Here is a 27,734-nt window from a genome sequence, read left to right as displayed (position 1 = left end):
GTTCAAACGATTTGCAAGTTTTCAATTTGAATTTTTAAATCTGTCTGGTTTTGCGCTAACATATCGATTTATCGAAGCTCCAAAGATCGAGTCTGTTAGCAACATTTCGTTGCTACTCACTCAGCAACCTAACAGCAATCTGGCAGCACTGTTTGCAATGTATCGATATATCGATATTAATTACTGCCATATCTACATCCCATTTTAGACGCCGCACTGTAAGACAATAAAATTGAAATAAAGCCTACAAATAGTTAAATAAAAGGTAAATATGCCAAAAACAGGCAATATAAGTTGCGCATATGCAATTGCAATATACCAGAATATGGCTATATATGCCCTTGTTGTATACTGTGTCGCAGACAACACGTAAGCGTTTTTCATACGGCTGGCGGAGGCGGCAAGATGGCGGCATTTAGTGTTCTGTGTAAAAAAAAAACAATCAATGTTAACATTGTTGGCCTATTTATTGAATTCTTGCATGAATAAGGCTTGTTTTAAGTAAGCCTTCTGCTTAGCTATGGCTGATTATACTAGGAGCCAAATCGAGTTTGAGGTTATGTCGGTGGCAAAAGTGAAACAAGTCAATATGCAGCTTTCACTTGATAATTGATAATTAATGCTGTTCTGCTTGTTTTGCAGACAACCACCAATGGCTGATTCGGATGATGAATACGATCGCAAGCGGCGTGATAAATTCCGCGGCGAACGCGACAGCTACAGGCCCGAACGGCGGGACGAACGTCGACCTATGGGCGGTGGTGCCAATTCCCGGGACGAGTGGTCCGAGCGGTAAGTAATGTGTGGTCTCTCGGTGTGTGTGTGTTGCAGCACTTAAACATATGCTCTGCTCTGCTCGCTAGGAATCCATTTCGAGGCAGTTCGGCTGCAGGTGGTGGTGGCGGTGGCGGCGGCGGTGCACGTCATCGCCCAGATTACAGTGAGTATCGTGGCTCCGGACCACGTCCGCGCTACGGCTCGCCGGGACGAGAGATGCCGCCTGCGAAACGCATGCGACCTGACTGGGGCGACAGCGAAATGAGGTCTAATCCACGCTTTGGTAAGTTTAGAAAAAATGTTACTCCTCAGCTCTATATGGTATTTGTGCCCATGCAGGCTACGATCCGTACCTAGTGCAGGCCTGGAATGATCACTATCAATCGCTGCACTCGGCCTACTCTCATTCGGGTCATCCGTCCTCGGCCCGTGAATCAGCGCCCAATGTCGTCAACAGCGACACACAAACACAGCCAGCGATGCTAACGTTAAAACAATTTCTGGACACGCAGGACGAGAACATATCTGACTCGGAAGTGATGCGAAAGTACACCGAATACAAGACGGACTTTAAGCGACAGCAGTTAAACGAGTTCTTTGTGGCGCACAAGGATGAGGAATGGTGAGTAGCAGCGGGTCTTGAGTACCCAAGAAAAATGACAACAACAACAACGCGCAAAGAGCAACCGCATCCAACGCAGTGGCAGGCTCTGAAGAGGTCCGTCCTAAACTTCACATTCCAATTAATTTGTTCTTAAAATTTTAATTTAATTGCAAATTAACTCTCAGCGTGACTGCAATCACAAAATTCATAACCCTCTTGTATACTTATTATTAAGTTTTTCTCTGCAGCTTTTTATGGGTTTTATGGCGTTTTGCGAACTGAGAGTCAGAGACGAGACGAGACACTGATTCGGCCTCAGCCTTTGCCTCTCTGCCTCTGTCTCAATAGAAGCACATACTATATAAAAATGAAAGAATAACTTAAAATTTAAATTACCCGGCGAGCAATGCCGTGGGTGTGTTTATATTTTTGAAACCGCGATCTATTTAAATTCGTTGCGAGCAAATGCCTAAATATATATAAACGTATGCACATAGCGCATATACATATACACATTATGAATGCGCTTGCAAAGGTAAGACCTTGGGTAATATGTACATATGCAACAGCTAAACCTAAACAAAATTCAAATCAAACTGTGTACGACTAATTAAATACTTGGATGTCCACTAGCCAGAGGATGCGCCGGAATTTATGTCTACAAACTTGCTATATATATCAAATATAGAGTCACTCATGAGCCGTACTTTCAACTCTTATTAATATTATATAGCATATTTGACATACCTGGCCAAGAAACGTTTGATTTTAAACTGAATTTTGTCTTTCACAGGTTCAAAAACAAATACCATCCCGAAGACAGTGTGCGACGCAGCGAGGAGCAACGCGGCTTTTTGAAGGTAACTCGCGAGTGGCTTTATTATATGTATATATGTAAATATCTCGATGTATATTGCATGCGTTAACAGAGACGCACCGATGTATTTCTGGAACTACTCGAGAACGGCACTATTGGCAGCGTCAAGGTGGATTCCTCGCAGGCGGATGCTTTGGTGCGAGTCCTGGACACTTGTGTGATTAAACTGGAAGGCGGCACCGATGAAGATCTTAAGATACTCGACGAAAAGCCCAAAGATACGCCAGTTGTATATGAGCGCAAATCAGAATCGACAGAAGCCACAGTTGTCGCCAAGCGAGAGCCTGAAAGTCCCAACCAGACCAAATCTGAGAAAGGCGCTGATGAGGTTCTGCCAGTGGTTGTGTCGCCGCAGCGCAAGAGCCTGCGGCCTGCTAACTCCGATGAGGAGAACTGGGATGATGAGAACGATGAGATGGCTGCGGTCCCAGAGGCAGCTAAAATCGAGCAGCAAACAGAAATAGTGACTGCAAAGCCGGCCAAAGAGCAAGGCGATGATGACTCGGTTAAAAGCGGCAGCGATAAAAAGTTAAAGAAGAAAAAAATCAAGAAACGAAATCGCAACAGCAGCGACGATGATAGCTCATCTTCATCCAGTTTCGAGTCGGACACGGACTCAGACGATGAGAAGCTGAAAGCGAAATATGATGTGGAGGAGGGTTTGCGCGCCGATCAAAAAGCAGAGGCACAAAAAGACAAAGAGGAGGCAGCAACGGTCGCCAAAGCCAATCAGCTGCCACCCGACAGTCCCCAACCTGAGAGCGGCACTGCTCTCAAGGATGCGGCAGTTATCAAAAGTGAACTGAGCGAAGAGCAGCAGGAAAAAGATACGGAGCAGCCAGCGGAGCTGCAAACGGACGAGTCAGCAGCAGCTGAAAATGGGGAGGAGGCAGAGAAAACAGACAAAACCGAGCTGGAGACGAAATCAACAGCGGATGATGTGACCGAGACAATCGATTTGGACAAGGTAAAGGACGGATCACAGCCACGTGCATTGCATCGCACCTCGTCCATTTTCCTACGCAATTTGGCGCCGTCAATAACGAAGGCAGAAATCGAAGCGATTTGCACCCGCTTTAGTGGGTATTTGCGCGTGGCCATTGCCGATCCGCTGGTGGAGCGACGCTGGTATCGCCGCGGCTGGATAACATTTACGCGCGACGTTAACATCAAGGAGATCTGTTGGAGCCTGAACAATCAGCGTTTGCGCGACTGCGAAATGGGCGCCATTGTCAATCGGGATTTGAGTCGACGTGTGCGTCCCGCCAATGGCATCACAGCGCACAAGCAGATTGTTCGCGCTGACATCAAGCTGTGCGCAAAGATTGCCATGAATCTGGATGAACGTTTTAAGCTATGGAGCGAGGCAGACCCCTCGCAGCAGCAGCCGGATACGGCAAGCAAGCCCAGCGCGGAGGCAACCAATGGCAGCGGCGGCAATTCGACCACATATGGCTTCAACTCCAAAAATCCGGTGCTTCAAAACATAACCGATTACCTCATCGAAGAAGCCTCTGCTGAGGAGGAGGAACTGTTGGGCTTGGCCGGCGATAACAAAGATGGCGAGGGCGAGCCCATTGAACGGGATGAGCAGCTAATTTTGGTTCTGGATCGTCTGGTGCTCTATTTGCGCATTGTGCACTCGGTGGACTACTATAATCACTGCGAATATCCGTACGAGGATGAGATGCCAAATCGCTGCGGTATCATACACGCACGTGGTCCACCGCCTATGCGTGTCACCAGCAACGATGTCCAGGAATACATCAAGGCCTACGACGGTAAGCTGCAGCAGTTTTTAACCAAGAGCGTTCAGCTGAGCGATGATGAAATCAAAGAGCTGGGTGCCAAGAATCCCGAATCCGAGGTGGAGAAATTCGTGCAGGCCAATACACAGGAACTGGCCAAGGATAAGTGGCTGTGCCCTCTGTCGGGCAAAAAGTTCAAGGGTCCCGAGTTCATACGCAAGCACATCTTCAACAAGCACGACGAGAAGGTGGACGAGGTGCGCAAGGAGGTGCAATATTTCAACAATTACTTGCGTGACCCCAAGCGGCCACAGCTGCCCGAGCATCCGGGCAGCTCCAAGCGTACTGAATCAGAGTCTGGACGTGGTGCCGGCGGGTGAGTAGGCTAAAATATATAAAACTGTTTATGCACTATAAAATGTTTTTTGCTTCTGCAGCTATCGGCCGCCCATGTATCCCCCCTTCTCAGCTATGCCCTACGGATTTGCACCGCCCATGATGGGCGGCGGTGGACGCGGCGGACGCAATTTTCCTCCAGTGCGCAGGTCAGTTGCTTTATTTATTTGCATAGCCTTAAGTCCGTTAGGGAATTCAGCCCTACGCAGGTTGAATCAGAAGGGAGCTGAACTCAAAAGGCTTGACAGCAGCCGCTTAGCTCCTGACTCTAGAGGAGAATTGGATGTATATTAACCTTTGTCTATGTCTGTCTTACAAACCGGTTTATAAATCGGTTCATGGTTCTTGCTTTTTGCATCCTTCACGATCCTCGATATACCTTCGTGCCTTTAATAAAACCAACAGTTATTAAATTTAGGCTTATATGTGATATGTATATATATATCTATATATATAAATATTTTTATTTCATGAAATGTTTGTTTTTGGCAAACTGCAAATCTATTAAAAATTCATTCATATTGCTGGCTTTTTAGCAATCATGTCCCAGTAACAGTGGCCATAACGTTGTCTGAGCTTAAAATATAATTATACATAGACCGCCTGCTCAATGCTTTAATTTTGTAATTATTATCAAGACGGAAATTCGAAATCGTATTTTAGGAGTAGGTTGAACCATATTCAGAGACTTGCTTCTCTTGTTGTGCAAGCAGACAAGGTTTTTCTTAATTCATTTTTCTAACACACCCACAGCATTAGCCTGATAAAAAACCCTAGTGTATTTGTCCTAAATTTTCTATATGCCTTCTATAATTTTGCTTTCATTTTTGTTGTTGGTCTTAAAACGAAATTTGTCACAACTTTCTTGTGTCGCAAATTTTTTGCAGAGAAATGCCCTTGGAACACCAACGCCGGCTTATCGGTTACCATGATTTGGATGCGCCCGTTAATTCCGATATGTTTGACTAATTAATTGATTAGCACAAAAAGCAGAAACCACACACAGATAATAAACGCTAAATACAATTTTCAAGCTCAGTTCTAAAAAGCAATTTAAGCAATGCCTAGCTAATGGGGACCTACAAAAAACTAAATGCAAATTATTACATAAATTATGTGTAAAGATATTTATTTTTATCTTTGTACAATATGCCGATTGTAAAAAATGAATACCCCAAAGGACCTAATTAAAGATTTTAATTTTTCAATTAATAAAATATCGATTCTGATGCTTTCAATTATGCAACCGCAAACTTTCGACGAATTACAATAAATGTTTGGTTTTACTATATAAGATTTGTGTACAAATAATTCCTTACTCTAAACAACATTCATTCTCGTTGCTTGCAGACCCGGTGGTTTTGATTATCGCGCCAGATCACACTACCGGGACTTGGACGCGCCCCAAGAGCCGTACTAAGATAATGCCCCACACAATAGACTATAAATTATATTAGTGTATAATAAACAAAGCTCACGCATTGAACAAATAATAATCGAACAGAGATTTCTAAAGACATTTCTTAACCATCTTGAAACTTAAATTATTAAAACACAAAAAAGAAAACTGAAAAGAAGAAAAACCGTTTTTAACGTCAGATGTTTTGCATGGTTCTAATCTACGCTAATTGTTTTGTATTGCTTGGAGAAAAAAGAAAAACTAAATAAAAGTTGTTTGTCATCATGGAATTTTTAATTTTAATAAAAGATAACTGTTTAAATTGAAGTTCTATATTATAATATTGATATGATATCATTTGTTAAAGATCATGCTACTTATATGCTCAATGAGTCCTCTATATGGTACTCTGTGGTACCACTATAGAATAATGGCCTTATATAGATAAGATCATCTTGTAGATAGGTGGATGCTCCTGATATATTTTCATTTATTGAGTAATCATATAAAACACAGAAATTAATATTATTTCCAATTCCTTAGAAGTAAGCCATAAACTATTTGTGTACTTAAGCTTAATTTATATATGTTTATATATACTATATGATTATAGAAACAGGCGTAGCAGCCATCTGACAATGGCAATAGCAACACATAAAAGGCTGAATTGCAAGAGTCGATGAAGTATAAGAAACCTGAAATTAAAAATAAGTTCATTTCATAAATGATACATATATCGACCTAATTTAAAGCCGAAGCTCTCCACGTACCGTTTCATTTTCTTACGACCGAGCTCTATAGACTCTTTAGTTGGTTCCTCCTTGCAGAGATAAATGCGCATGCCGAACAAGGCGCGATCAAAATAACTATTCCAATCGAGGGATTTCATATCGAACTCAAAGAGCTGCTGATCCACTGCAGACATAGATTTCCACAGCCGATCCGTGTTGTGAGTCTCAAAGCTCCAGTTGTTGATCATAAAGTGTTGGACTGCATCGATATTCCTGTGGATCTTCTCGTATATAGCCACCATGCGTGGCTTCTGCCCGCGCAGGCGCAGATATAGATCAATGATGTAGGCGGGCAGCAGATGATAAAAGATGGTTGCCAATTTAAAGAGCCAGGGTATGGTGGTGGTGTGCAGGAACGGATACCACATCACCTTCGTCATGGGAAAAACGTGACGTTTTCTTTTCACAGCGCCTATGAATTCCCTATTATTAATTACGTTTTCAGCGCTGGGTGCATAGTTGTATATGACAGGGGGGCTTTCAATGACCTGTTCTTTGCGCTGTGCCGCCTCGATGGCCGTGCGCCAGGCACAGGACAGCACCAGATTGGCACAGCCGTCCACGGGTACAATGTTGGATTCACCATTCAGATTGAGGGGGGCGACACGTAAAATACCATATGAGACGCCATAAAGTATAGCAATGGGTCCGTATATATTGTCTATCCAGCCGGAAACAGGCTCCTTATTGCTCGCCACAACTGAGAAGTTGGGAAAAAGGATCATTAACAATAAACATGAGAGAATAAACTAGTTCAACCTACTGGAAGCTGGACGAAAGATGCACACCGGCAAATCCCCCGCCTCCGTCTGGACCAACTGCTCGGCCAGAGCCTTTGTATAGGTGTATGTATTGGGAAACCTGTCGAGCAGCACGGGAGCCATCTTATCGAACAAATCCGTGTCCTTTCCCAGCATTTGCCTTAGTGCCAACACCTTTTCAGCGCTGCAGCTCAAGTGCTCCGGATAATAGCGTTCCGTATTGTGGTGGATCACACAGTTGGAAAAGGCCGTGGATACGTGCACGAATGCCACTAAACGGTGCATCTGCTTGGCCAGCTGCAGCATCTGGTGAGTGGCACGCGTATTGATGTCCAATGCCACATGCAGCGGCTCTGTAAAGTTGACAGTTGCCGCGCCGTGCAACACCAGCTCCACCTGCTGCGTCAGCAGATCGCGATCCGTCGGGCTGATGCCCAGATCAGGCTCCTTGCAGTCCCCCTCTATGGCCACCACGCGCTCCAATATGTTCGGCTTGGCTTTGAGTAGCACCTCAAAAAGCTATGGAGTAGGAGGCTATGTTACTCGGCTCTGCTCGGCTGTGGCTACTCACGGGATTGGTTTTCCATCCGGCAATGCGCTCCTGTGTGTCCTTGCCACGTTTTGGTCTTATCAATACATAGATGCGCTTTACCTCTGTTGCACGCAGTAATTTCTCAATGGTAGCTGAAAGAAAATAATTTTTCTGGACTATAAACCCTGACCCAACGTTTCGAACTCGAACCGAACCATTAAAGTATTCAAATAATGCAGCACTTTGCAAAGCTCATTATACCCTTGCAGAGGGTATTATAATTTTGTCGTGAAATGTGTAACGCATAGAAGGAGACATCTGAGACCCCATAAAGAATATATATATTCTTGATCAGTATCAACAGCCGAGTCGATATAGCCATGTCCGTCTGTCTGTTTCCATGCGAACTAGTTTCTCAGTTTTAAATCTATATTTATGAACCTTTGCAGAAGTCCGTCTTTCTGTTGCACGCAGTACATATGTCAAAACCAGCTGGATCGGACCACTATATCATATAGCTGCCATAGGAACGACCAGTGGAAAAGTAGGTTCTTGTATGAACAAAATTTTTGTTTATCAAGATATCTTGATCAAACTCGGCATTTATTAGTTTTATTATGCCCCTCGTATATGTATATGCAAAATCCTATCAACATTGGACCACTATATTATATAGCTGCCATAAGAACGATCGGTCGAAAATTAAGTTGTTGTATGGGAAACTTTTTTGTTTTTCAAGATATCTTAACCATACTCGGCATTAACTATTTTCGCTGTGCTTCTTAGATACGGGCAAAGCACTATGAGCATTATGAAAAGATTGGGTCTGCAAGGGTATTAAATCTTCGGCTTGCTGAAGATAGCCCTTCTTTATCGTTTTATTTAAATATTGATGTGAAATGCGTTAGAGAAGAAAAGCCACAACATATTTTATAATACCTCCTCCCAAAAATCCACTAGCACCGGTTAAAAAAATCGTTTTGTCTTCAAAAAACTTCGTAATTTCGGATTCCATTTTAAATTATGTTCTTTACACTTTTCTCGAAATTTAACACAGAACTGCGGGATTTTCAAGGAAACTGATATCAGATTTAAGAGTCGACGTTGAAATGGCAAGTTTTAGATATTTGCCGAACCTTTTATAGACGCCAAACGCTAAATTCATTCCTAGACTTTAGAGCCTGAGTTCATGAATATTAATAAAGCAGCTAAAGTCATGTATAAAAAAAGTGTAGTTTAACTTGATGTTTGCTCGAGCTGATATAACGGCTCTGACTAGTCTCTTGAATTTAAGCACTGGAATATGTGTCTGGTTTAGAAATTCCAATATTATTGACCTCAATCAGAAAATTTGATAACATTCAAAATAATTCAAGTAAATTCGGCATGACATTGAAATTCCAACCCGATTGTCGGGGACACTGGAATTTCCTATACCCTGAGCCCACTCAAAGTGTGTTAAAAGGGTAGTATGGTTTTGTGCCCATGTATGTATCAGACAAAAGGAAACATCTTCGACTCTATAAAGTATATATATTCTTGGTCAGTACCAATAGCCGTGTCGACCAAGCCATGTCGTCCGTCCGTCCATCCGTATTAATGATCGCAGAAATCTCAGAACCTATAATAACTAGAGACCTGAAATTTTAGTAGTACGAGTTTATTTCCCCGTATATAGTTTACACAGATCAAGTTGCTTTCATTTTAGCTATCGTCACCCGCGAGCCTCTCCGCATAACTATAAATCAAATAAATAAATCTATTGAAGTACCCACCAATTTAAGCGATAATTTCTTATGTATTTTTTGATAATATAGAAATATCTTATAGCATAATAGCAAAAACTGCTGAAAAAATCATCAATATCAGTTAAGAAACATTTAAGTTATTAAAGAAAACGTGTTATTATATTGGCAAGTCACGTGGCTGCAAGTGCATAGCGCAGGAATTTCTGTATACATAGGATATACATATAAAATAAAAATATGATTAAAGTTATATCAACCATCTTACAATGCCAATGCCAACGCAGGAAAGGCTGAACTGCAAGAACCGATGGAGTATAAGAAAACTGAAAGTTTAAATAAGTTAAGTTAAATGATACATATATCGTCCTCATTTTAAGCAGAAGCTCTCCACGTACCGTTTCATTTTCTTACGACCGAGCTCTATAGACTCTTTAGTTGGATCCTCCTTGCACAGATAGGTGCGCATGCCTAACAAAGCCCGCTGAAAATAACTATTCCAATTCAGGGATTTCATATCGAACTCAAAGAGCTGCTGATCCACTGCGGACATAGATTCCCACAGCCGATCCGTGCTAAGTGTCTCAAAGCTCCAGTTGTTGATCATAAAGTGCTGGATCACATCCATATTCCTGTGGATCTTCTGGTAAATGGCCACCATGCGTGGCTTCTGACCGCGCAGGCGCAGATATAGATCAACCATGTAGGCGGGCAGCAGATGATAAAAGATGGTTGCCAATTTAAAGAGCCAGGGTATGTTGGTGGAGTGCAGGAAGGGGTACCATTTTGCCTGGGCTATGGGATAATCGTGTCGGCTCTTTTAGAACTCGGCCTTGAATTCCTCATAAATTTTTACGTTCTCGTCGCTGGGTGCATAGTTGTATATGCTCTGTTCCTTGCGCTGAACCGGCTCCACTGCCGTGCGCCAGGCACATGACAGCACCAGATTGGCACAACCGTCCACGGGCACAATGTTGGACTTAGCTTTCAAATTAACAGGTGCGACACGTAAAACACCATATAGAGCTCCATGGAGTATAGCAATGGGTCCGTAGATGTTGTCTACCCAGCCGGAAATAGGCTCCTTATTGGTCGCCACAACTAAACAATTGGGTAAAAGCAGCATTTACATTGGGATCGAGTAGATTAACTAGTGCTACCTACTGGAAACTGGACGAAAGATGCATACCGGCAAATCCCCCGCCTCTGTCTGGACCAACTGCTCGGCCAGAGCCTTTGTATAGGTGTATGTATTGGGAAACCTGTCGAGCAGCACGGGAGCCATCTTATCGAACAAATCCGTGTCCTTTCCCAGCATTTGCCTTAGTGCCAACACCTTTTCAGCGCTGCAGCTCAAGTGCTCCGGATAATAGCGTTCCGTATTGTGGTGGATCACACAGTTGGAAAAGGCCGTGGATACGTGCACGAATGCCACTAAACGGTGCATCTGCTTGGCCAGCTGCAGCATCTGGTGAGTGGCACGCGTATTGATGTCCAATGCCACATGCAGCGGCTCTGTAAAGTTGACAGTTGCCGCGCCGTGCAACACCAGCTCCACCTGCTGCGTCAGCAGATCGCGATCCGTCGGGCTGATGCCCAGATCAGGCTCCTTGCAGTCCCCCTCTATGGCCACCACGCGCTCAAATATGTTCGGCTTGGCTTTGAGTAGCACTTCAATAATCTATGGAGGCTATGTTACTCGGCTCTGCTCGGCTGTGGCTACTCACGGGATTGGTTTTCCATCCGGCAATGCGCTCTTGTGTGTCCTTGCCACGTTTGGGTCTTATCAACACATAAATACGCTTTACTTCTGTTGCACGCAGAAGTTTCTCAATAATAACTGAAGAAGAGTAATGTTTTCTAAATTTTAGACCATGAACCTAATGTTTCGAAGTCGAACCGAATCATTATTGTCAAAAGCCTTAATTATATCCCATTGTGCGCTAAGTTCTCTAAGAAAAAAACTCATTATACCTCTTCCTAAAAATCCACTGGCACCAATTAAAAAAATCGTTTTGTCTTCATAAAATTTCTTAATTTCGGATTCCATTTTAAATGTAGTTTTCCCGAATTTGAAACGAAACTGCGGGATTTTGAAGGAAATTGATATCAGATTTGAGAGTCGGCGTTGAAATGACAAGTTTTAAATATTTGCAGAACCTTTTATAGAAGCGAAACGCCAAATTCATTCCCAGGCCTCAGAGCCTGAGTTCATGAATATTAATAAAGCAGATGAAGTCATGTTTAAAAAAAGTGTAGTTCAACCTTATGTTTCCTTGTGCTGATATAGTAAACACGTCTCTGACTAGACTCATGAATTTAGGCACTGGAATATGTGTCTGGTTTAGAAATTCCAATAATATTAACCTCAATCAGAAAATTTGATAAGTTTCAAAGCGATTCAAGTAAATTCGCATGTGACATAGAAATTTCAACCCAATTCCAATTCGCGGTGACGCAGCGATTTTTTTTTTTTTTTGGGTGTTTTAAATTATGTAACGAATAACGTGAAGGAGCGGATGGGCAATTAACCAAGCCGGAGTACGCGCCGGCATCGGCTGTGACTGGTCGGCATGCGGGTGGGTTCACTAAGTCCGCTGGTTAATATGCTCCCAAAGTTATAAATCTATTTCATTACAATTCGCATACTGAATAGTGAAGAGGGAGAGGAGGAGTACGGGCTAGGGGGTACAAGACTAGAAAGAAATATGTTAGGCCAGTTATAACAGGCTCTTCATATAATCGGCCCACTCAGATGCACTGCTCTTGACGTACATATATGTATATTGGCAGGATCCCTACAGATAGTCTTGTTCTGACTAAATCAGCTCCCTTAGGCGATGCATGGTTCCCAAAAAGACAAACATTTACTCAGACATAATGATTTATTCTAGGTTGACATGTTTTTAATATAATTCCTACACATTGATTGGCACCAAACATATTTTTGGCAAGTGAAAATAGCGGCTGTAACAGAGGTTTATATTACAAAAAAATAATTAAAAATATATAAATATAAATATATGAGCATTCATAAAAGCATAATATATATAAAAAATTTGAAGAGAATATGTTTAGCTTATATTATATATTTATATTCAATATTATCTATGCTGCAAGCTGTGTAAGTTCTCCAGCTATTATGTATGTATTAATGTATTGTGCCAGACTTAGGTCGACATCCCACGCAGAAAGATCTTTCGGTGTGTGTGTGCGTGTTTGTGTGTGTGTGTGATCGCTAAGCTGTGAGAAAAATTAAGTTTTTGTGCATGACTGAGAGCTGATTGATATGTCACGACAAAACATCAACAACAATCGTATGCCAGCACAATATTCGAATAATTAATTTGATGGCGATGGCGTTATCCTTTAATTTGTAAGTTGAAAGGAGGATTGAGTTTAAACCCTCTTTTTGTGATTATTATTATTTATGTTCTTTAGGTAGGTGGTGAACTAGATTTAGAAATTAAGTTTCTTAAGTAATTTTGTTTTTTTATCTTCTTTCCACTTAATTGCCACTTGCACTATTTTACAACTATACAGTAACTTTCAAACTTTCAAACTTGCTAATTAACTAACTAGGACAAATTAACAATAATATAGGTTATATTATTCTACACCCGATATTGTCGGGATGCTACTTAGGTTAGGGGTTTAATAAAATAAACAAAAACAAAAACAAGCTCTTTGATTTTGGCCGTTTTAATTATGACGTAGTCGGGTGAGTTTAAACCTTTGACAAGCAGCTGTTTGGTGCATTTTTTAGCGTTAGTGACTTGATAGTTCGAATTTGAATCTTATACATAGGTCTAAAGAGACAAAAACATTTCCCGAAATCAGACAAAGGCATAATTAAAACTGAAAATATTTACCCTTCTTTTTAAAGGAATTGGCACTGAGAAAGCAAAGGCCTTTATCCTTCACCACGTATATGTAGATCGAAATGTAGTGGGGCTTATGTGCACTGAGGAAAAATTATAAAGTCTTATTGTCACTTACAGCAGCGTTATTTTAGCAATCGTAATACTTGTATTCACTTTAGTTTATATTTTGTTATATACTTGTCCTATTTTTTTGCGATGTTTAAACGCGCAGAGCTTATCTCTTTGAGATCCACGAGGAGAAAGCAAACCCACACTTTACAAAGGAGGCTTAGTTTTTCGGATATCTTTATTTCCTTATTCTAGGTAATTGTCTGAAACTCACCGATAGATGGCGCTGCCCATCCATAGTTATTGCATACACATAAAGTTACTTTGAGCCATAAGAAAAAAAACTAAATTATCTATATATGTATATTTCTTTTTCAAATGTAAGTGTTCATTTTTATTAGTAATTTTTCAAGCAAAGCTTATTAACGCTAGTAGAATAATATTCTACTGCCTACTTTTAGGTACCTTGAAAATTTATTTTCAAGCGACATATTACAATTTCTCAAGTCTAGTTAAGAGATTTGTTCGAAAACAAAGTTTTTATTGAATTGAACAACACATGCTGAAATATAATTCAAATTAAGGACAAACGTTTTAATTCTCAAAGCATGCTGTATATCTCTATATATAAAACTGTTTGTCCTGACTGACTGACTGACTGACTGACTGACTGACTGATTGGTGATCAACGCACAGCCCAAACCGTAAGAGCTAGGAAGCTGAAATTTTCACTGTAGCTACCTTATGTGATGTAGGTGCACGTTAAGACGGGGTTTCGGGAAATTCCACCCGCAAGTGTGCAAAAATCGCGAAAAACGTTTGTATGTAACTTTTTTGTTTACCATCCGATCAGCCTCAAATTTATATTTAAAGGTCTTTGTTCAAATTTGGTGGGTGACGTTTCGCCCTAAAATTTATTTCCAAGTATCTATATGAAAATTCATTTGAGACGTGTTTTTCACTTTTCGCAGAATTCAAACTTCTTCGGGGGGAATGCGATTCAAAGATTTTTTGGGCGAAGTTTTAAGTTGTGTCCGATTTGCTTCAAACTTATTTTCAAAGCTCTACATAAGAACTTAATAAATACGTATCTCAGCGATTTGGGAAATTCCAGCTTTGGTGGGTGACGTTTCGCGCTCAAATTCGTTTCCAAAGATCTATAAGAAAAATCATTTGAGACGTGTTTCCTTCGGTGGAAAATGCATTTCAAAGTTTTTTTTGGCGAATTTTAGGTTTGTTTGATTCCCGTCCGATTAGTTTCAAAATCATTTTCAAAGCTTTTTGAAAACATTGATTTTATAACATACGTGCCACGGGCAAGGCCGGGTTATACCCGCTAGTACCTTATATATCTGTTTTTTGAAAGGTAACTTGTGCAGGTGGGCCTATTCCCGTAGAGCAGTCACATTGCATCGTTTGTTGTTTCGAAAAGATAAATCCGAAGATTAAAAATCTCTTAAAGTTCATTGTCCCAGACGGATTTTTGGGGATTTGAAATCTGTTAGATTATAAATCCTTGCAAAGTTAGGAGCTTCGGAGATGTTCCAGTAAAGTATATAAATTCCTTAACAATATCGATAGCCGAGTCGTCTATAAGAACTAGGCCCTTAATTTGAAAGCTATCTTTCTGGAGCCTAGCATACGTCCGTGTTTTTAGTGCACATGTATTTGTTGATGACCGTTAAATAGAGAGTATTGCGCAGTTGGTTACAGCCGACTGCAACCTTCATGTTTATTTTTGAAATTGCAAGATTAGTTCCATTCAAGCACGCCAATCGTCGTGGTGCATTCACATAAATATCTATCCTATATACACTAAAGAGTTTGTCCAGACAGACGGACTCCATCGCCATATGGCCCAGCTTCCTTTAAGGTCGAAAATGAGACGGGGCCTTAGAATATTCGACTTCAAAGAGGGTTAATGTTTGTATGAAAGCGTTGGACTTTCAAATAATTTACAATTTTAAAATTTGTTTATTTAATTTATTGAACATTCAAAAAGCAATAAAAATAGATTTAAAATATGATTACAGGCTTAGCAGCCATTTTACAAGGTTAAACTGCAAGAGTCGATGAAGTATAAAAAAACTGAAAGCAAAAATAAGATAAGTTCTTATAAATCTTCTCATTTGAAAACCAAAGTTCTCCACATACCATTTAATGGACTTAATGGACTCCTCACTTGAATCCTTTCTGCATAGATAGGTGCGCAGGCCGAAAAATAAGCGATCAAAATAGCTGTCCCAGTCCAGGGATTGCATATCGAAGTCAAAGAGCTGCTGATCCGCTGCAGACATAGATTCCCACAGCCGATCCGTATTAAATGTCTCAAAGCTCCAGTTGTTGATCATAAAGTGCTGGATCACATCCATATTCCTGTGGATCTTCTGGTAAATGGCCACCATGCGTGGCTTCTGACCGCGCAGGCGCAGATATAGATCAATGATGTAGGCGGGCAGCAGATGATAAAAGATTGCTGCCAATTTGAACAGCCTGGGTTTGGTTGTGGCGTGCATGAAGGGGTACAATTTCGCCAGGGTTACGGGAAAAATGTGACGTTTTCTTTTCACGGCGCCTATGATATACGCATTATTAACTACATTTTCACCGCTAGGCGCAAAGTTGTAAATGACGGGAGGGTTTCCAGTGATCTGTTCTTTGCGCTGAGCCGCCTCCATGGCCGTGCGCCAGGCACAGGACAGCACCAGATTGGCACACCCGTCCACGGGTACAATGTTGGATTCAGCATTCACATTGACCGGGACAACACGTAAAACACCATATACCATGCCGCGGATTACAGCAAGCGGTCCGTACATGTTATCCATCCAGCCGGAAATAGGCTCCTTATTGGTCGCCCCAACTGAGCAATTGGGAAAAAGGATCATTAACAATAAACATGAGAGGATAAACTAGTGCAACCTACTGGAAGCTGGCCGAAAGATGCACACCGGCAAATCCCCCGCCTCCGTCTGGACCAACTGCTCTGCCAGAGCCTTTGTATAGGTGTATGTATTGGGAAACCTGTCGAGCAGCACGGGAGCCATCTTATCGAACAAATCCGTGTCCTTTCCCAGCATTTGCCTTAGTGCCAACACCTTTTCAGCGCTGCAGCTCAAGTGCTCCGGATAATAGCGTTCCGTATTGTGGTGGATCACACAGTTGGAAAAGGCCGTGGATACGTGCACGAATGCCACTAAACGGTGCATCTGCTTGGCCAGCTGCAGCATCTGGTGAGTGGCACGCGTATTGATGTCCAATGCCACATGCAGCGGCTCCGCAAAGTTGACAGTTGCCGCGCGATCAGCAGATCGCGATCCGTTGGGCTGATGCCCAGATCAGGCTCCTTGCAGTCCCCCTCTATGGCCACCACGCGCTCCAATATGTTCGGCTTGGCTTTGAGTAGCACCTCAAAAAGCTATGGAGTAGGAGGCTATGTTACTCGACTCTGTTCGGCTGTGGCTACTCACGGGATTGGTTTTCTATCCGGCAATACGCTCCTGTGTGTCCTTGCCACGTTTGGGTCTTATCAACACATAAATACGCTTTACTTCTGTTGCACGCAGAAGTTTCTCAATGATAACTGAAGGAGAATAATAATTTCTAAACTTTAGAACATGAACCCAACGTTTCGAAGTCGAACCGAACCATTGATGTGAAATGCCTTAATTAGCTTGTGTATATCCTAATGTGCGCTGCAGTTCTCTAAGAACAGAAAAAAAAACAAATTATACCTCTTCCTAAAAATCCACTGGCACCAGTTAAAAAAATCGTTTTGTCTTCATAAAACTTCTTAATATCGGACTCCATTTTAAATGCAGTTTGACCGATTCTTAAAATACAAGTGCGGGACTTTTAATGAAACCGATATCAGATTTGAGAGTCGACGATAAAATGACAAGTTTTCAATATTTGCGGAAAATTTTATAGCGGCCTAGGCTTTCGAGCCTGAGTTCATGAATATTAATAAGGCAGCTGAGCCATGTGTTTAAAACGTTTAGTTTAATTCACCTCAATTCGCAAGTTTAATTAGCTGCAAGAAAATGCAAGCAGAATTTCTTTGATTTTAAATATTTTCAACAGTTTGCGAATGTTCTCTTACATATTCAGGTAGGGTTTATGTTTATCTTTGGATAATAATGCTCGGAGATGTTATTTATAAATTCTAGTGCAAGATCGATAGCTGAGTCTACGAGATTGTTGTAGTTTCAAAGCTTTCTTGTTGAGGTTTGGTTCACGTCTGTGTTTTAAGTGGAACGGACCATAGGAACTATCGGTCGAGCACCGATTTTTAAAGCTATCTACCATAAGGTGGTTCGGCTAAACGATGACCGGGCAAAGACGGGTAATACGCGCTAGTAGTAAATATATGCACATATATTGCTCACACTTCTATATAGACGCGCCATTTCAAAACAGAGAGTTTTTCACATAGTTTGGGAAAGAGCTGAAGAGCGCACTTGGTAGACGCCGAGTGAGCAGAGGAAGGTGTTTGGAGAAACGTGCTAAAAATAAATTGTGAGGGCGCCGCGTGAAAGAATACAACTTGCAACTCGAATCGAAATGAGATTTTCTCTGGCCACGTAACATCAGTGCGATTGGAAAAGCCGTGAAGTGATCATTGGAATGGCAGCTCTGAGTCCCAACTGTGCCGTCTGCGATGTGGCCGCGTCGCTCACCTGCACCCGCTGCAAGATGGTGCGCTACTGCACCGGGGAGCACCAGAAGCAGCATTGGCCACAGCACAAGAGCTGCTGCAGGCCCTTTCGGGTGCAAGAGGACGAGCAGCTGGGACGCTACTTGGTGGCCACTCAGGACATAAAGGCCAAGCAGATCATATTTGTGGAGGAGCCCCTTGTCGTGGGCCCCAAGTGGTTTCTCACCGAAGACGAGAAATTGGCCAGCATTGTGCCCTGTGTGGGCTGCTATACGCCCTGTCGCCTGGGCAAGCATCAGTGCCGCAAGTGAGTATCTAACACTGTGCAACAAAATTCTAAATTGCAAGTGGCCAGTAAAAATAGATATGAATAATAGAATCTGTTCTTTCTTTTAATGCGGGAAAATTTTTTGGAAAATAATACCTATAGCTGGAAACACCTTGATAAAAGATCTGAACAAAATCGAAAAACTCGAACCACCATTTTGTAGTATAGTGTAATTAATCTGTTTCTTCGAACAGCTGTCGTTGGCCCGTCTGCAGTGCCAGCTGCGTACACGAGAAATTAGAGTGCAGTGTTCTCAGCCTGGGCACTGCGCCCACAGCCAAGTCGGATGCACGTGCTCTGCATGATTATTACCGTCACGATGCGCTGCTGGTGCTGAAGTGCCTGCTACTGCAGCGGCAACAGCCGGAGCGCTGGCAGGCCCTGCTGGAGATGCAGTCACATGCGGAGGAACGCTTGGGCACAGAGCTGCAGCAGGAAGCGGAACAGCGCATTGTTAGCTATCTGGAGCAGCGGTTTCTGCAGCGCCTCAAGCAGAGCAAAATCCGTGAGTGCTGCCTGCTCAGCGACTATGAGCCGGAGTTGCTGCATCGCCTGTGCGGCATAATAGAGACCAACTACATGGTCATTGAGCTGGCGACGGGTGTGGAGCTCAGCGGACTCTTTCGGCAGGCCTGCATGATGGAGCACGCCTGCCAGCCCAATTGCTACTTTCAGTTTGATTCCGTCACGCAGCGCATTGCGGTGCGAGCCGGCTGCGATATGAAGAGGGGCGACCACCTGAAGATCACCTACACGAACATATTGTGGGGCACGCAGATGCGGCAACACCATCTGCGCATGACCAAGCACTTCAGCTGCCGCTGTACGCGCTGTGAGGATCCCACCGAGTACGGCAGCTATGTGAGCGCCATGCGCTGCCTGGGCGATGTGTCCAAGTCGTGCGTGGGCGTGCAGCTGCCGCTGGACCCGCTCAACGAGCAAACCCAATGGAAGTGCGACACTTGCCCCGTACTGCTGGATGCTGCTTATGTGACGGAAGTGCAAACCCACATGACCGAAGAGGTGGACCAGCTATTGGCCGGCCGACCAACGGCCAGTCAAGTGGAATTGCTATTGGCGCGACTGTCCCAGTTGCTGCATCCCAATCACTTTCACATGTTCAATTTGAAGCACACACTTATTCAGCTTTACGGCCATGAGCCGGGCCTGGAGCTGGCCGAACTAAGCGATATTCAGCTGGATCGTAAGCAGCGACTATGCGATGAGCTGTACAATGTTTGCCAACGTCTCGATCCGCACAGCATCAAGCTGGCCATCTATGTGAGTGTCATTCTGATCGAGATGGCACACACGCTGGAGGAGCAGGCGCGTAGACAGCCTGCACAGGCAATGTCGCAACTGGAGCTGGCTCGATCCCATGTACTGGAGGCAGTGGATGTGCTAGAAAAGGCACAGGACTCTGTAGCTGGCAAGAAGCTGCACGACAAGCTGCAGCGTGATCTATTCGAGCATGAAAAATTAACGCTGGCCCTCTGCCATAGCCAGACTGCAGTTTAAAACTATAAATATAATTGATTACTTGTTAAACTATAAAATATTTCTATATAAGAAATACTATTTTACAATTAATTTACTCTTAATAGCCTACTGCTACGCAGCATGCAGATCCACGCGCTGTTGCTCCAACAACTGCGGATGAGCTTCAAGCACATCTCGCTGTTGCCTCATATTTTTGACGATGCCCGGCAGATGCCAGCCGTGCCTCAGCAGACTGTCCGTCACATCAAAGTGGGCGTGGCGTATACAACGCAGCTGCGAACAGTGCGCCACCGTGCGCAACTCTATGGCCATGTCATGCACCAGGGCCGCCATATACTGTTCGCTCTCGTTGATGGTGTGCAGCTCGAGCGTAAAGTGTGGCCGTTCAAAATGTATCAGCTTGATGCCATAGACGACCGGCTGGCTGTTGTCGGCAGGCCGTAGAAGGCCCTTGCAGGCCAGCTCGTAGGCCGCCTGCGTCTGTAGATCGACACCGCATAGTTCGTACATTTTGCGCTGGTGTGAGGCTTGCATGGAAGAGGCCAGGCCGCTGATGCGCTCTGCGGTGACATGACGATGGTTGGCGCGCACCGTGACGTGCGAATCGGGCAAATGATTCTCTGTGGCGGTACCCATGCGAGCGGTCACATGGTAGACGCGCACTGGCCGGTTGCGCTGTATGAGACTCGACTGTTTCAGTCCATTGTTAAGGCCGAGCACTGTGAGCAAAAAATGGCTTAGGTTCTCAATTAAAAGTACGACTGGATACTTACACAAGACGCCGCTTGTGTGGCTACCAAGTGTGGCGACGGCGGCGCAGCGAATGTCATCTGGCATGTATCGTGGGCCAGCGGCTAGTATGTGATCCGATAGATCTGTATCTTTGGCTATCTTATGAAGGACAGTATCCGCGGCAGTGCCAGTGCCTAGAAGCAGTCTGCTCTTCGGTAACTTACATGGTTGTCTCTGCTCCAGTTCATTGAGTCCTGTGAAATTTGAATTTCTTTAAATTTAGCTCTTAGCGCTTATTTCTATTACACACCTTTGCAAATGTTGCTCAGAATGGCGTTGCGCACGTGCTTCACCTTAATACCAGCCGGCTTATATACATTTATGATGCCATTTAAGTGCTTAAACACAGTGGCCGCATCGTAGACCTTTGTAAGTGCCATGATTAACAAGAATTATATAAAAACAAAGAGCTCAGCGTGTTTTTGTTTTGAAATTAATAGCCGCCAGCTGATTTAACGATATATATCGTCCATCGCTAGTGTGTGTTATACGATAAGTGATTAGTGTTGGAAACTACTGCACCTTGTCGTTTTGCAGCACAGCACAAACAGCAGGGTTGACTCGCTCACACACATTAGGCTTTGCACGTGTTGCATTTGTTTTGCCTGATCGCTAATAGTTGCGAGTTGTTTAATTGTCAAAGAAACAAATTTAAAAGGCGATTAATCAACATGAAGTGGACTACAGCGAACCTGAAACATCCCAATTACACCGCCAAACATGAATTGTTTGTGGGCACACACACAGGCTCTTTTAAACGTAAGCCAAACACCATGCTCTGCTGCCGGCGCTTATTCTTAAATGTTTTTCAGATCTTCTGCCTGCTGCTGAGCAGAATCCACATACTCAGTCAAATCTCAGCGATATAAGTGCCCTAGACAAGGAATCGCGTGTGACAACGCTGGCCTTTGGCAATGAAACGCAAACCGAAATTCTGCTCGGTCGTGCCAAAAACGTTGCCGAGATTAATTCGCTTGGAATTGGCGGTGGCATGAACACGCGACAAGTTAATTTTACCGGCGCTCCAATTGTGGGTCTGGCGCGCTATAACAACAATTTGATTGCTGGCATTGGCAATGGACAAATACAGAGTTTGTCGCTTGATGCAGTGGACGAGGAGGAGGATCAGGAGAAAGAGCCCCTCATTATCAACACAGGCGATCATATGGAACATTTGCGCCAGTGCTCCACGGCTAAGCACATTGTAGCCACCGGCGGCAAGGCACGACAGAATAATCTAAAAGTTTACGATTTGAGTGCCGATGGCAAGCAAATATTTAGCTCCAAGAATTTGCCCAACGATTATTTGCAACTTGAGGTGCCCGTTTGGGACAGCGATATTGGCTTCGTGGATGGCCCGAACGTTTTGGCGACCTGTTCGCGCCATGGCTATGTGAGGCTCTACGACACGCGGAAGCAACGGCGTCCAGTTTCGCACTTTGCCAGTGAGGAGCACGGCATGAGCTTCGCGACGTTGGTGGCACGCGGCAATTACATATATACGGGCACCACCATGGGCGTTTTGAAGGTAAGTTTCAGTTATGATATTGGAGCTACTTTAATTAGTTAATTTATTGTTCAGGCATTTGACACGCGGCGCATGAAAACCCATGTGCACACCTACAAAGGATTTACGGGCGGCATTAGCGACCTGCACCTGGATGAGACGGGCAAATACCTGAGCTCCGCTTCCCTTGATCGCTATGTGCGTGTGCATGAGGCCGACTCGACAGTGCTGCTGTATCAGTGCTATGTGAAGTCGAAGGCAACCAAAGTGCTTATTAAGCAGCTGCCAGAGGAGCTGCGAAAGGAGTCCAGCGATGATGAGAATGAAGGGGAACAGGAAGTGAAAACGCATAGCCAAAAGAAGCGAGCACTGAAAGCAGCGCCGCTGGACACAGAATATGAGGATATGTTTGATCAGATGCCCACCGTGGGGTAAGTTTATAATATATACACATTGCGCGGTCTGTTTATAAATTCTCAATTACTCACAGTGATAGCGATGATGAGGCGGTCGAGAAGCAAACGCCGGTGGCCACAAAGCGGAAAGCGCCCAAACAAACGCAGAAAATAAAAAAGAAAAAACAATAAATCCCACATAAAGTTAAGTTTTATATTAAAAGATATATGCTATGTTAAAATCCGACTATTTCCAAGCCTGTTTTAGATGCAGCTCCCTTTGCTGCTGATAGTTTACGTATAAGCGATAAGTGCAGTAGTAAAAGAACTCCACAATGGATATCATGCTCAGACCCAGACACAGATTAAAAATTCCGCCCAAGTCAGCTGCAATTATGTAAAAATGAATAAAAGCTAGTAGCTGGGATAACCAAGCGCTTACACAACAGTCCAATCCACGACATGACTGTCACCTTTCGTATCACAGGCACCACCTGCTTGGCCAAATAGACGCGCAACACAAAGCTGTCATTGTTGAGCAGCTCCGTCGTGCTACGGAAGTAATTGAGTGTGAAGTGAATGCCGATTATATATATTCGGATTGGATACTTACTAAAAGTTACTCACGGAGAACTGATGCAGGTTGAGATCTGTTTTATAGGAAAGCGTTGAGTACGTAACGTCATAGCAATTTGGCAAGCACTGATCACAGCGTACGCTCTTAAAATTGTCTGGGAGTAAATTTGTTTTAAATAAAACAGATGATTAGGTATAAGAACACACAACTTATCAAAGTTTGTTCAACAAAATAAAGACAAATTATTTGTTTAGGCGTAAAAAAAAGGTTAATTGCTGCTTAAATTTTTATCCATTCTTGAAAGGTTAAACTCCTCAAAATTATAAAGAAATCAAATCAATCAGAATATTTAAATACTCTTCATTGTAGCTTGATTGTCACGCTAGTTTTACATAGTGTCACCTAATTTATTTACTCTAAAAGTTATATCATATGTCAGAAGCTCTGGCTCTTGTGCTTGCCGAAACATATTATTTATACCCCAAACAAATATTGTAAGTTAAGTGCTATGCATACCGAAGCGCATTAAAGGAGAAAAATTGAGTTCAAGTCGAGCTGGGAGGAACACACTTATGTGTAAGGGCACGCATTTTGAATATTTAATATAAATTATAAATGATGTAACTGGAGCAAACAGAACAACGCGGCATACACACCACAATCCACCACAAAAGCGATTCGCAGGAGCGTGAAATATGTCAGACACAAGGCGAAGGACACGGCGCACCCTGACAATGGCATTGAAGGTAGCTAACTAAACAATTTCTCAAGCTCGAGTTAAGAAAGTGAATGAATAAGATGGTAAGTGTGGGAAGTGAGTCAACTTTTTTTCTTTTTTTGGCTAATCTCTCTAGTTAAATATAAATGTAAAGTATTTTCAGCTTACCATAGTTATCCGAGTAGCAGAAGGTATCGTTTAGGTTGCACTCCTTGAACTTTTCACTCACAATGGGCAGCAAATAGGGATGACAGCCGCAGCGCTTGCCAATGGCCTCCGTCTGGCAGGACAGCAGGCAGGATGCCTGACGATAGTTGCGCTGCTGCACATCATCCGAGATGAGGCAATCGCGTTTGCTCTCCGGCAGCTCGAGCACCTCAATCGAGGAGGTCTGCACGGTGGGCGAGACCTCGACAAAGCTCTCGGATCTGGCTGTTATGGTGACCGATGCAGTTGTCTCGGTTACATAATCCATGGGATGATGAACAAGCACAATGAGACCGGTGCTCAAATTGCGCTCAGAGCCCTCAGCGCCAATGAAGGTGAGACCGCCGTCCAAGCCAAAGATATTGGCGGAGAAGGGCAGAAAGCTGGCATTGCGAGGATTGTAGTTGAACGAGCAGCAGGGTCCAAGGAATGCCGTTGTGGGTATAAAGGATAAATATTCGTGGGTCTGGTTACACGGAAACTCCGTGTAGCCCCAGAAGCAGCGCTTCACAAAGTCCACACAACCCGGACTGACAGCCATGGCAGCCTCCCAGATGGACACATTGTTTAGGCGCAGCACAGCATCTGTAACCTTGTAGCTCTCGTGCGATGGTGGCACAAAACTCTGATCCGTGAAGGCATTGAGAAACTCAAATCCAGCTGCCACATCGGCTACATCATACTCCGTTGGTATCTGGCTGCAAAAGTTGAATACGATTTTGAGCGTGCGGTGATCATGCGGGGAATTTCTCTCCAGGACACTCACAGCGTTCGGACGTAGCGGTGGACGCGTTCCGTGTTGACCGTCTTAGGACTGCATATGGTGACGCCGGGAAAAGCCACATCCGTGATGGACAAATCATTCGAAATGGTGTTCAGTATGGGATACGAGTAGAACTTTAACCAAAGCAGCAGCGTCAGAAAGATGCTCAGCAGCAGCAGCTGCACCAGCACCGACGACCAAATCAATCTGCAATGCCAATGCCAGCTAAAACCTCACCCCAGCTTTGGTACACATTCAGCTTGACTCACCTGGACAAGCCTTGCGTGCGATTGCGTCGCAGCAGCCACATGCCGCTCACCTTGGTGCGCTCCGTATACTCCCAGAAGGTGTTGGCAATGGCCAGCCTGAACGGATGGCTTCTCCAGTATTGAATCAGCCTCTGCCTGCCGCGTGGCGAGCCGCGCCCGACAGGCGGCCACTTGACAATGTTGGCCATTTCGTCAGCTCTGAAGCCGCTGACACCGCATGACGCTCACTTTTATAGGCCAGGACAGAAACGGAACAGGACATCGGCTGCCAACTTTAAGTGCTAATTATGGGCTAATTGTCTTCCTAATTTGTTCAGTCTGGGTAAGTTTGTCTTTTGTAGCACATTAATTATAACGATATGGTCCCAAGAACCTCAAAAGAGTCGCGAGGGGCAGGTGAAAAGAAACTTGTGAACCATGCAAACTTAATTGATTTACTGTGATTGCTTGGAGCGGTAATAAATACTTTAAGAAAGCTTTTATAATGAACTTACTTACGGAATTCAGGTAAATACACTTTCAAGGGCAGATCCATGAAAAAATATGATAGGGATTACGAGTCCGTAAAATCACTAGAAATTCAACTTAGCTTTATTTAATTCTTGGACAAATTGCAATTGAGGCCATTCGTAATTTCGAGAAAAAGTTACAAATGCGCTCAGAAATGTTTTACAAAATTAAAAAACTCGCCATTTAAATATACAGAAATTTTTGAGCTAATTTTTTCTAAGTAAAACTTTTTTAAAGAACCTTTTTTTTAACGAAAAAAAGCAATTTTTTTTTGTATGGTAATTTACTTAAATTCCGAAAATTTGTTGTTTCGCCTTTGAAAAGTCGGAGTATAACCGAATCAATACCTTTTTGTTTTTTAACATTATTATTATTTTTATTTAAAATCTGCCCGCTTTAAAATAATTTTTTTTTTCTATAAACGTTGGCAGTTAAGTATTGCGTGTAGGGGAAACAGTGGAAGGTGCGGAGTTAGACATCTACTCTTTGGGGGAGGTCAAGTGGGCGTGATCTGGGCCGTCTCGTTGTTGAGCTGTTGTCCAATAAATACATGATCAGAGAGTTGTCGATAGTTACCATTATTAGATTATATTTAAAAACTTGATTATATATGAGCCCTATGAAGAATGAAAGCAAACGTTAATCGTAAACCAGAAAATCTATTTAAATGTTAACTATTTACCTCAAAGTCAAACTGCAGCTGTTGAAAAATTTCGTTTGTTGTTTGTGAATGCACCTAAATCGCCTGCAAAGTACCGACCAGTCCCATTGCTAAAGTCAACTTTAACACAATAATTTCACTTGGGCAACTAGTTTAAAGTGCACTTCTTTAGCGAACGGTCCATGTTTGTGTCCAAATTTAAGTTTCCACAACTTTTGCATTGCTCGAACTGCGCTCCTTGCGCTGCATATGTGCAGCTGCTGGGTCCAGAAGTTTTCATCTACAAATCTTCAGCTCTTAAGCAATGGCAATAAAAATCAAAACTTGTGCGGACAACAACAACCTGCGGGCAATCAGCGAGGGCGAGGGCGAGGGCGAGGTCGAGACCTGGAGACAAACTAACAGCTAGAAAAAAAACAACAAACAAACAAACAATTTACTCGATGCGAGAAAAAGTTGCAGCTCGTGAAGTTCGGGACTCAACTCACAAGCATTTAAAAGGAATTAGTTGTTGACTTTATTGCGGACTTTACTGTCACATCTTAAGCAGATGCGATTGAATTTTAATTAAACGCAAGTTTCTCGGCAACAACTCATACTAAATGCGCATAGTTGAGTTATTTGTATGCTAATCAACACAATTAAAATAGGAGTCCGACAAGCAGATGCCCTCGGCGACGAGCTGCCGCGACATTCTAGACTCAATTCTATGAAAAATGCGTTCTTGAATAACTTCGGTGTTTATTGTTCGTATAAATATGCCATGAAAATGTCTGTAAATATGAAAGCCCAAGGCTTTTACCGATTTCGGGGGAAATGGTATAGGTATCTAAGAAATGGATATGCTATACTATACTATATACTATACTTATGTCTAGTTTATACAGACAGAGGTGATGTTTCCAGCGACTCGGCTGTTGGGGGTCCGAGATGCACTCTATTGCCTCTTAAATACATTTGCTCAGTATTTGTATATACCTTACACCAGTACACCCTTACAGGGTATAAGAAACCACAGCACTGAACTGAGTCAAAGCAAAAACATGTTGAGACACGCCCACCGCCCGCCTTTAGACTAGCGAAAACTTTAACATGAACTCTTAATTTTTTGTCAACCAAAATGTAAAGCTTGTGACAGGCAAGTAAATGCCTTTAACTTTAAACTTAAGTTTAACTTTTTTGCTGCCTTTCTTATCAGAGGAAAGCGCGAGTGTCGCGCCATGCATAAAAGTCTGATGGGAAATACACACAGAGAGACTCACACACGCACACACACACACACACACAC

General features: G+C 43.2%; 8 protein-coding genes and 1 long non-coding RNA gene across 12 annotated transcripts; 4 read left to right on the top strand and 5 right to left on the bottom strand.

Annotated features, from left to right (window-relative positions):
* The first annotated feature begins 132 nt into the window (after positions 1 to 132).
* On the top strand, positions 133 to 6,128 carry Ars2 (arsenic resistance protein 2). Of its 4 annotated transcripts, none has more exons than XM_064680450.1 (8): positions 133 to 265; positions 643 to 792; positions 864 to 1,060; positions 1,117 to 1,399; positions 2,175 to 2,241; positions 2,311 to 4,382; positions 4,444 to 4,551; positions 5,753 to 6,128. In XM_064680450.1, the coding sequence occupies exons 2-8, from the start codon at positions 653 to 655 to the stop codon at positions 5,820 to 5,822; spliced, it is 2,937 nt and encodes a 978-aa protein (XP_064536520.1). In that variant the 5' UTR covers positions 133 to 265; positions 643 to 652; the 3' UTR covers positions 5,823 to 6,128. The 4 variants fall into 4 exon arrangements, with proteins under 4 accessions (XP_064536520.1, XP_064536519.1, XP_064536522.1 ...); XM_064680449.1 differs by lacking the exon at positions 5,753 to 6,128 and adding an exon at positions 5,290 to 5,619; XM_064680452.1 differs by lacking the exons at positions 2,175 to 2,241; positions 2,311 to 4,382; positions 4,444 to 4,551; positions 5,753 to 6,128 and adding an exon at positions 1,617 to 1,918.
* A 128-nt stretch (positions 6,129 to 6,256) lies between these two features.
* On the bottom strand, positions 6,257 to 8,989 carry LOC135427037 (fatty acyl-CoA reductase wat-like). The gene is made up of 5 exons (XM_064680453.1): positions 8,825 to 8,989; positions 7,925 to 8,037; positions 7,356 to 7,872; positions 6,572 to 7,292; positions 6,257 to 6,496 (listed from the first exon to the last, which is right to left on the bottom strand). The coding sequence occupies exons 1-5, from the start codon at positions 8,898 to 8,900 to the stop codon at positions 6,409 to 6,411; spliced, it is 1,515 nt and encodes a 504-aa protein (XP_064536523.1). The 5' UTR covers positions 8,901 to 8,989; the 3' UTR covers positions 6,257 to 6,408.
* Positions 8,990 to 9,844: 855 nt separating this feature from the next.
* On the bottom strand, positions 9,845 to 11,538 carry LOC135427179 (fatty acyl-CoA reductase wat-like). The gene is made up of 6 exons (XM_064680627.1): positions 11,511 to 11,538; positions 11,358 to 11,470; positions 10,795 to 11,311; positions 10,487 to 10,731; positions 10,029 to 10,447; positions 9,845 to 9,956 (listed from the first exon to the last, which is right to left on the bottom strand). Exons 1-6 carry the CDS (start codon positions 11,536 to 11,538, stop codon positions 9,881 to 9,883), a joined length of 1,398 nt encoding a protein of 465 aa, XP_064536697.1. The 3' UTR covers positions 9,845 to 9,880.
* Positions 11,539 to 11,925: 387 nt separating this feature from the next.
* On the top strand, positions 11,926 to 12,652 carry LOC135427123 (uncharacterized). Its single transcript, XR_010435990.1, has 2 exons — positions 11,926 to 12,411; positions 12,468 to 12,652. It is a non-coding gene; the product is annotated as an uncharacterized LOC135427123 (long non-coding RNA).
* A 2,957-nt stretch (positions 12,653 to 15,609) lies between these two features.
* LOC135427178 (fatty acyl-CoA reductase wat-like) lies at positions 15,610 to 17,406 on the bottom strand. Its single transcript, XM_064680626.1, has 6 exons — positions 17,297 to 17,406; positions 17,059 to 17,145; positions 16,933 to 16,958; positions 16,489 to 16,888; positions 15,717 to 16,425; positions 15,610 to 15,622 (listed from the first exon to the last, which is right to left on the bottom strand). The coding sequence occupies exons 1-6, from the start codon at positions 17,370 to 17,372 to the stop codon at positions 15,610 to 15,612; spliced, it is 1,311 nt and encodes a 436-aa protein (XP_064536696.1). The 5' UTR covers positions 17,373 to 17,406.
* Positions 17,407 to 17,946: 540 nt separating this feature from the next.
* Positions 17,947 to 20,095, top strand: SmydA-5 (SET and MYND domain containing, arthropod-specific, member 5). Its single transcript, XM_064680647.1, has 2 exons — positions 17,947 to 18,526; positions 18,742 to 20,095. Exons 1-2 carry the CDS (start codon positions 18,189 to 18,191, stop codon positions 20,063 to 20,065), a joined length of 1,662 nt encoding a protein of 553 aa, XP_064536717.1. The 5' UTR covers positions 17,947 to 18,188; the 3' UTR covers positions 20,066 to 20,095.
* Positions 20,056 to 21,297, bottom strand: LOC135427199 (pseudouridylate synthase TRUB2, mitochondrial). Its single transcript, XM_064680654.1, has 3 exons — positions 21,090 to 21,297; positions 20,821 to 21,033; positions 20,056 to 20,766 (listed from the first exon to the last, which is right to left on the bottom strand). Exons 1-3 carry the CDS (start codon positions 21,217 to 21,219, stop codon positions 20,159 to 20,161), a joined length of 951 nt encoding a protein of 316 aa, XP_064536724.1. The 5' UTR covers positions 21,220 to 21,297; the 3' UTR covers positions 20,056 to 20,158.
* A 101-nt stretch (positions 21,298 to 21,398) lies between these two features.
* Positions 21,399 to 22,983, top strand: l(2)k09848 (lethal (2) k09848). The gene is made up of 4 exons (XM_064680651.1): positions 21,399 to 21,598; positions 21,652 to 22,367; positions 22,422 to 22,777; positions 22,837 to 22,983. Exons 1-4 carry the CDS (start codon positions 21,511 to 21,513, stop codon positions 22,931 to 22,933), a joined length of 1,257 nt encoding a protein of 418 aa, XP_064536721.1. The 5' UTR covers positions 21,399 to 21,510; the 3' UTR covers positions 22,934 to 22,983.
* A 5-nt stretch (positions 22,984 to 22,988) lies between these two features.
* ppk6 (pickpocket 6) lies at positions 22,989 to 25,463 on the bottom strand. The gene is made up of 6 exons (XM_064680625.1): positions 25,276 to 25,463; positions 25,010 to 25,213; positions 24,205 to 24,941; positions 23,355 to 23,472; positions 23,184 to 23,293; positions 22,989 to 23,128 (listed from the first exon to the last, which is right to left on the bottom strand). Exons 1-6 carry the CDS (start codon positions 25,461 to 25,463, stop codon positions 22,989 to 22,991), a joined length of 1,497 nt encoding a protein of 498 aa, XP_064536695.1.
* Positions 25,464 to 27,734: the final 2,271 nt, after the last annotated feature.

The sequence above is a fragment of the Drosophila montana genome, unplaced genomic scaffold, assembly GCF_035044405.1.
Source record: "Drosophila montana isolate Dmon_TW-CO22-7 unplaced genomic scaffold, ASM3504440v1 contig_2127_1, whole genome shotgun sequence".
In the NCBI taxonomy this organism is placed as follows: domain Eukaryota; kingdom Metazoa; phylum Arthropoda; class Insecta; order Diptera; family Drosophilidae; genus Drosophila; species Drosophila montana.
The sequence above is the reverse complement of the archived record's forward strand: the minus strand, read 5'-3'. Positions and strand labels throughout refer to the sequence as shown.